The 8,251-nt window shown below is 36.0% G+C and overlaps 2 protein-coding genes across 6 annotated transcripts in view; one reads left to right on the top strand and one right to left on the bottom strand.

Annotated features, from left to right (window-relative positions):
- The window catches only part of arhgap9 (Rho GTPase activating protein 9), a 67,843-nt gene extending 62,801 nt beyond the window's left edge, over positions 1–5,042 (bottom strand). For 2 of the 4 annotated variants that reach the window (XM_015402302.1, XM_015402322.1), the window contains exon 1: positions 4,837–5,040. The gene's annotated coding sequence lies outside the window, so the exon portion shown is untranslated. Of the gene's footprint in view, positions 1–4,836 lie in introns of all 4 variants that reach the window. The other 2 variants (XM_015402330.1, XM_015402338.1) reach the window with 2 other exon arrangements.
- A 382-nt stretch (positions 5,043–5,424) lies between these two features.
- mars (methionyl-tRNA synthetase) overlaps positions 5,425–8,251 on the top strand; it is a 20,499-nt gene continuing 17,672 nt past the window's right edge. The window contains exons 1-2 of one of the 2 annotated variants that reach the window (XM_015402232.1): positions 5,425–5,669; positions 7,291–7,381. In XM_015402232.1, coding sequence (XP_015257718.1) covers positions 5,564–5,669; positions 7,291–7,381 — 197 coding nt within the window. In that variant the 5' untranslated portion in view covers positions 5,425–5,563. The remainder of the gene's footprint in view (positions 5,670–7,290; positions 7,382–8,251) is intronic. The other variant, XM_015402240.1, reaches the window with a different exon arrangement.

Here is an 8,251-nt window from a genome sequence, read left to right as displayed (position 1 = left end):
AAATGACTGAAAGAAGCTGAACACGCTGATAGAGACAGGCAGCTCTGATCTAGGAACTCTAGAACCTCTGGAGACAATATGTCAAAGAAGAATTATTCATAAAATGAAGAACATTATGGACAACTCTGAGCATCCTCTTCATAAGACTGATGACAGAATGTCTTCAGTCAAAGGCTTCTTAGATCCAGTTTTTGCACAGGATGTCCTTTCTAAAGCAACCGGGAAGGAGATCCACATCCACCATGAAAAAGACACAGACCTAGCCCTCCAAACCACAAATGGACAAATAATGTAAAAAAATATATTTTAATAAATAAATAATTAATTCAATGTTGCATTATAATAAAATACAAAAAATAGATACATCACACAACTTTAGGATTTGGTCAAAATAACTTATTTGAAACACTTGGATCAAATGTTTCTGCAGACTGTTGCTTCTAACAGTCTCTAGGAGTTTTGTCCCAAAAAAAAATCCTTCACTGCGTGTGGATAATGACAATCCCTTAATAGCTTATAATAACCTGTCTCATTCTTGAACAGTAAGATGGCTGGGTACTAACCAGATGAATGTGGCAAAGGAGGTGTCTGTGAGGATCAACACTCCAATCATTCCTAGGGGAGTGGTGGCCTGGTGGTTAGGTTCTGAGTTCAAATCCCACTCATTCCCACAGACTGCCGCTCTGGGTCCCTGAGCAAAGACCCTTAACCCCAGGCTGCTTCCCGGGCCCCGCACATTGGCAGCCCACTGCTCCCAAAGGGGTTGGGTTAAATGCAGAGAGTGAATTTCCCCATTGTGGGACAATATAAGGGATTTACACGATCTAAAGAAGAATAGATATTAAAAAAAGCTGCAAGTGTGCCTTAAATCACATCTTAATGTCTGTCTTTATTCAACTCCAATTGGGCCTTCAACTTAAAAGAAGATATCCATCCATCCATCCATTCAATTAATGTAATGTCAAATGTAAAAACATTGAAATTGAACATTAAGGCAAACTGTTGCTAAAAATGTAACTCAAAAAACTATGCAAGCAGTTTCTCTTGTATGAAGCTGGAGAAAAAATATATAAGCCATAATTCTTGAATGATTTTTTTTTTCATAGAATAAAAAATAAATACAATTTCACTGGCTGAGCTGCTGGGTTGTTGCTGAGCCTGTGGGAATGTGCAGTACATTGATGTTTCTAATGAAGAGCGCTGAGCTCCATTGATCCACCGGGGATGAGAGTGAGCTGTCAAAAGCTATCAAGCAAGTTGAAGACCCACTTTCAGCTGCGTGCAGCCAAAGTGAGCTCAGACTGAAGGCGCAAGGAAAAGGAGCTAAACCTCCAACTAGGATGGCGCTAACACACAGACAGGCACCTCTCTTATTCACTAGAGGGTTATAGAAGTTATTTATTTAATTAGGCGACATTTAAAAATAAAAAAAGGCCTCAATCAAGTTAAACACCTACCAGTTTATTCATCAAAATATTTTACTTAATTTTCCTTAGAGTTAAATGAAGATATTAACTTAGAAATGAAGAACAGAAACATTTAAATATCTATTAATAGGTGATCTGTGTGAAAACATAAAGACACAAACTGAAGAAAAAATTAAAAGTGAAAAAAGAAAAAAAAAATTGAGCTATGCAAAATTAGAGAAATCTTTATAGACGACAATAAAAAAAAAGAAATAACAACCAACAAGACAATAGTCTGGGTTAAAAAGACTAACTTCTCCTGGCAGTAACTTTATTTTAACTTTTAGAAAAGGAATCTAATCTTTCATTAATAAAATCTACAAATATTCCATCCTGAAAGATATGTATGCATTAACCCAATTTTACGGTCTATAAACTGACTGGTTCATCATCCATAATTTAGCACTGTTTCAGTAAAGTAGTCAAACATCTGAGGAAAAACACAACCTAAACAAAGACAGAGGTTGAAATGATTTATTTATCATTACTTTTACTCTTAAAAATTCTCAAATGGAGGTTCTGAGGGGGATTTCTCTTTAGGGCTATTCTTTTATTAGAATGTGATGGTATTTCATCCCAAATGATACCAAGCAGTAATATTCAGATCCAGGCTCTGGTGAGACCACCTGTTATGCGTAGTCTCTGCATATCTATGGAAGGGGAAGCAGCCCTCAAAAGCCATATGCTTCTCTGTTTATGTATTCGAGTAAAAATACCAAAAACAGCTTCTCAGAATGAAACTCTGACGATAGTGTGGCTGATGACACTGACTGTTAACTTCTCTTCTCACCTTTAATGCACATGTCATCATTGTATAAAAGGGAAAACTCATGAACTTATAGCAGGTCAGGGCGATGACTTTCAGTTCAATTCTTGGGTAACTCCAAGGGAAGTTATTTTTCTGATAAAGCTTTGGTGAAAAACAAATGGATCAAGAAATGAGAAACTCTCTCCAACTTTATCACTTCTTTTTTTTCTATGTTATCTTCAATTTGAAGTATTCCGTAAACAAGATAAAAACATTAGTGACGTTCTATTGTTATACTGCTTTAAAGATCATGCCCTTCAAAGTAATATGTGCAAAATAGCTAAAAATTATTCAGATTAAACAGTGAATGTCAACTTAGGCCTTATCCCCTGTTCCTTCCCACAGCATGATGCTGCCATCACCATGTTAAGAATATAAGCCATATTTTCAGTTGATCAAACTTCTAAAAATATCATTTCTTCAATGGTCTTTTCAACATTTATTTCTCATTATCACACTGTAATAAAGTTCTTTTTGTGTAGAATGTAAGACTTATTGGTGCTGCAACAAGAAAATTATACAAAGTCAATACTGGTGGACTATGTGTAGCAGATGACTTTGGAAGACAATTCATAGTACTGGATTTAATCTGGAGGTATCAGAGTAAAAGTGGTTAATAATGTATGCAACATCATCTATCATTTTCCTTGGCTGTTAAAAATTATTTGCTACTTTAACTTTGACAGAAAAGTTCAGAAGAATTAATACTCTGCATGACCTGGTGACTTTACAGCACTGATTCAGCCCTTAGGTTAGGTGCCCTTTAATGCTTGAATGATTCATAGGTCAAAGCTTTAATGGCTGAAGAAAAAAACTGAAGAAAAACAATGCTTATAAAAGGTTGAAGATGCGAACTCATGTTAAGAGGAAAATACAGACTCATACAGAAAAACTAAAACCTCCAGAACGCTTGGAAAACGTCAGCTAAAGAGAAAGTGTTTGGTTCACAGTGAGCAAAATAGCATAAATGGTTATAAAGATTTATTCACATTTCTTTTCACAATAAAAAGAAAGTCACGTGAACTTTGGATTAGGCATAGTTTAGCGGGGAAGGGGTGAGGAAAAGCTGGAAAAAATGTCTCCAGCATTAGCGAACCTAATGGCCAAGACAGTAAAGGCCATCAGAAATATAGGAAAAGGCCATCAAAAATACATTCATTCATTCATTGACACATTCAGACCAAGAAACAAAACAGCAACTAAAACAAACCTACAAACCAAAATGACAAAGGTGGAAGTTAAAGACTATATAGAGAAGGCAGGATTCACTGGCAACAGGCTCAGCTTTACAGATTCTAGCTTTAACAAAGAGGTGAGATCATCATCATAATTTTCCCACACAAGTCAAAGCATACATGCAAATAGCCACACAACTCATCCCACAGTCAAGCTGAGTAAAAGTAAAGAGCCAGGTTAATCTGACAAGTAACCCACCATGATTTCATAAACTCATTGCCCCAATCTGTGACACTAGATCAACACACAGTGTATGAAGGTCCTCTTGTTATTGTGGCAGGCCTGCAACTCTCCTCCTAATAGTCAAGACACAGGGCACTTTTAATCAGAAAAGTTGCAAATGGCATTAATCTTTCAAGCTTGTGTCGTCATAAGCTGACAGAAAGAGAGAAAATCTCCAGCTTTGCAAGGACTTAAGAATGATTATGAAACAGCAAAAATGCAATGCGTCAGGCGAGCAGTTTCCATCACACCGTGTGGTTAACCTGTCCATACACTCGTATTGGCTAGGTTTGCATGCAGATGCATGCAAATATTTCTGCACAAAAGACAGCATATGAAAAGTGACTTATCATGTGGCTTAAAAAAAAAACAAAGATAAAAAAGATGAGAACATTGTTTTTGCAGTTTTATATCATGGTAGAGCAGTGCATCAGTGTCTGAAGGAGAAATGCATGCCTGTGTTAATAAAAAATACAGCATGACATCTATAAGGAAGGACTCAAAGGGAAACTAAAGTGATGCTCCTCCACAGGAAATGTTTAGAGGTTAAAAAAAGCATGTGTGGTTTCTTTTCTGAATCTAAGCAGTTGTTAGATGAAGGACTGTTAGCTTATCTTGTGGAAAAAAAGATGTGTAGCGGAAAAAGTACCTTTGTTTTGTTGTAACAGTCTGAATGAAGGACCTATATGACCTGTGACCCCTCCAGCAGCTTAATGTGTAAAACATTCAGAAATATTCAGAACAGTAAAAGTACAACCTAGAAATATTGACTTATGTTAACATATTTTTAACAAAATCAGGATTTTAAAATTAAGTAATCCATGAAAACCAACTTTTTTTTTTTTTAAGAAAACGACTACTTTCGATTATGACAAGAAGATTAAATGAATGAATGTGACCTCAAACATGCTGGAAACAGTTGTAAATTTCAGTTTTTAACTATTTATATTGTTAATAAAACTAAGGGATTGACATTTCCGTATCCTGTTGGTAAGATCATTGTTTATTTTTTTATTTTTATTTTGTTTTAGCAAATTAAAAAACACTCTCTAGTTAAGTGTTTACAAATAACATGCTCCCCTGAAAATAAACGATATAGCTTACCTTTGCAGCAGCGACCTACGCGGTGACAGCTCAGTTATGTTTTGGAGTGAACTGTCCACACATTTGCGTATGCCTCCTAATAGGTGTGCAGTCCTTTTCTCGTAGATATAAATAACTTCACGTAATTGGGCTAATGGAGACGCAGCGGGACAACTACTCCGTGCACTTTTGCAAATTAACTGTAACTCATGGGAACAAGTGACATTTCCATCCCATGCTTGACAGACAGACCCCTCCCAGTTGTTTAAGAGGATAGAAAATAGCTCAAGTTGGGTAGGATTTGGTGCTTTCGGATTGGCTGTAATCGGTGAATATAATTTCTCTCTAAACCAATCACATTACAGCAGCTGGTGCTTGCAGTGAGTTTATTTAAATTCACGAAATCGCCCTATGTTTCCCGTACATGTATGAAGAGCCGTGCCGCCCGCCGGTGCTGAACCAATTTCTCACAACAAGCCAACCTAAAATACATAAAGTCGTGTTATGCGAAAAGGGGTGTGGGGAATGTAGTCCTTTGACAAAAGCGACTCTGTTTCTGTGTAGGGCGCATTGACAGTCTAAAAACTACATTTCCACCATATCTGGTGGATCTAACAGCGCTTGCATCAGCGTGGACAGCATACGCCGGCAAAGTTAGTCCCAGAGTCATCTTCTCATTCAGAGAGAAATAAAAACAGACACAACAAACCCCGAGAAGAGTTTAATAACAAGAAGAGCTGCCACCGCCATGATGGAGCTGTTTGTTAGTGAAGGCAACCCGCATTGTCTGAAGGTGTTAGCCGCTCTGGAAGTGACAGGAGTTCAATGCGGCGTTCATTTTATCAACCACGAAGGTAAAGCATGGTTAGCATAGTTCTTTTCTCCGTGTTTTAATTCGCTTTAACGATATAATACGTTCTCAAAATAAGAGTGGTGTTTTATTCGCAGACTTTCTAATTAAAGCTGAACCGAGAGCCTGGTAACAGCCAGCTGTTAGTGAAAGAGCCAAGCTAGCAGTGAAGCTAGCCCTGTGTGTTTAGTTTAGTTTAGTTTATTTAGGATCCCCATTAGCTGTAGCAAGCTACAGCTATTCTTCCTGGGGTCCAACAACAAAACATGAAATAAAATAAAAAAAATTACAAATGAAATACAATTATGTGGACATTAAAACAACATCTCCCATAATCTATACATATACATATATCCATACACACATATACAGATACATATATACATATACATATATACCCATATACATAAACAGAAACAATCACATAAACAGAAACAATCAGTGTGTGTCAGTTCTAGAATGAATGAACAGTTACTCTGGCTGGAAGCAGCGAGAAAATACTCACATAACTTCTTTATTTGTTTTTAGTTGTCGTATTCAAAGAGAGCAGCCTGGCCTCTTTGTGTTACTCCTTAGTAGTAATTCAGTTATAACTTAATAGGTTCCACTTTTACTACAGTAACTACTTTTATTTTAACTTTTAGGGGTGTTCCGATTTAATTTTTGTTCATTTCCGATACATATTAAATAATGTATTAATAGCTTTATTAATTATGTTATAATGTAGAATATTAGAAAAAGGCTTGATTGAGTTATATTACTAAAACAGATAAAAATAGGTTATAGCCAATTAATTACAGAAACTTAAGACAGAAGCAGAGAGTTTCCATCAGTATGCACATATCAGAGATTTTAGGTGCTGGACAATATAACCCGTTAATAGCTTTTTTGGCTGATATCAAAAAAATATATCTGATCTTGACAGCCACCTGTAGTACTTTACATCACTATACATACTTCATTTTGTCAGATCAATGCAAAGAAAGTCTGATCAATCTTCCTCTGCAATCTTTGCTGGGATCTGCAAATGTATGTGCAGTATTCTTTTCTCTCACTGTCCAATAACAGATGCCAACTGCTGTGTAGTCTGTATAATTTTTACTTATGTATTATGTCAGTGCATCTCTGTAGTGCAAGTGCAATAATCCAAGTCAACTACTGTGTAGTCTTCCCTTAGCTCTCTACTGTGCAGATATTTTTTTATATCTAAAGTAAACATATACCAGGACGTTTTGTGCTATATTGCCCGTTGCATTTTTATCTTTAATGGCAACTTGCTTTAACCCCGTTTGTACTAAGTAAATCCCAAGGGGATCAAAAACAAAGTTAAGTCTAAGTAAGGTGGCAGCAGAATGCTTTTTTCAGGTCAAGATTATATTTGTTTATATTTCAGTTTTTATTGCGAGAGACTTAAAAAAAAAAAAAAAAAAAGAGTCTGCAGTTACTCTTCCTAACCTTTGGTAGGAAGAGGAATTATGAATGATGAACACAAAAACTGGAGCAACTGCACAAAATAATAAAAAAAAATTAACAACAACACATCAGCAGTAAGAATCCATTGTTGGAAAAAATTGTATGTCCCTTTTTAAAATGAATGAATGGTATTTTTATCTTTCTAATTCCAGAGAAAGTGGTGCCTTTTCTCAGCCGTCCAGCTTTGCCCGCCCTTCTCCTGCCAAGCAAACAGCACATTTTCAGCTCCAACACTATCTGCAGGTGAGTAAATTGCTGAAAAACTTCAAGCTTATTTTCTATTCTGCAGTCTAGATATCTTTGAGTTTAACTGTTGTAAGCAGATAAAATTTTCAGTTATAATGAAACACACACTTCACTTTTTTCAATGTTCTGTGGGACTGAGGTTAGGGTTTTATTTAGGCCACTTTAAATAAAAGGGACTTTACAGTCCAAGTAACCATTTTCTTTCCAATTTTCTGGTATGCTATGCACCAAAACGTATGGCCATTGTCTTCAGATTTTGCACATAGTATCTATTGCTTAAGTAGCCCTCTTTTTATCAAAATAGAGGGCTTCTTTATCCATACTGCAGTGTAAAACCTATACAACATGATGTCTAGCTGTAGAGCTGGACTGATAAGTGATTTTTTTTAAAGGCTGATTATTTTTACATCAGTCTGACTGATTCTTAATGTCCGACCAACTTCTGAAGCCGATTTTTCTTTTATTTCCTCCATTTACGTGATAAAAGTGAAACAATGATAAGAAATGCTGCAGGGTTTCGACGGTTCATTAAAAATGATTAAAAGTCATTAAATTATTATTTTTATAGAATTAAGGCCTTAATTTGCATTAAAATTCAGTAAATGTGATTATCATGGCATTTAAAACGCTTTATTTAGAAAAAAAAAACATTAATAAAAACGATTTTGTCAGATATGTTATATCAGATATAACTGGTTGCGCGTGTTTGCGCAGAACTGCTTCTGGTTGATTGTAAAGCCGTATGTTTGGAAAAGAAGGTCAAGGCGGAGAAAAGGCTAGAGAATTGGGAAAATGCAAATTTCAACAAAAGTGGCTGAAAAAGAGGAATTCGGGACATGGCAGCAGCCTGTCGACGGTAAAGATGAC

The sequence above is a fragment of the Cyprinodon variegatus genome, unplaced genomic scaffold (genome assembly GCF_000732505.1).
Source record: "Cyprinodon variegatus isolate N-32 unplaced genomic scaffold, C_variegatus-1.0 Scaffold34, whole genome shotgun sequence".
NCBI classification, from domain to species: Eukaryota; Metazoa; Chordata; class Actinopteri; order Cyprinodontiformes; family Cyprinodontidae; genus Cyprinodon; species Cyprinodon variegatus.
The sequence above is the reverse complement of the archived record's forward strand: the minus strand, read 5'-3'. Positions and strand labels throughout refer to the sequence as shown.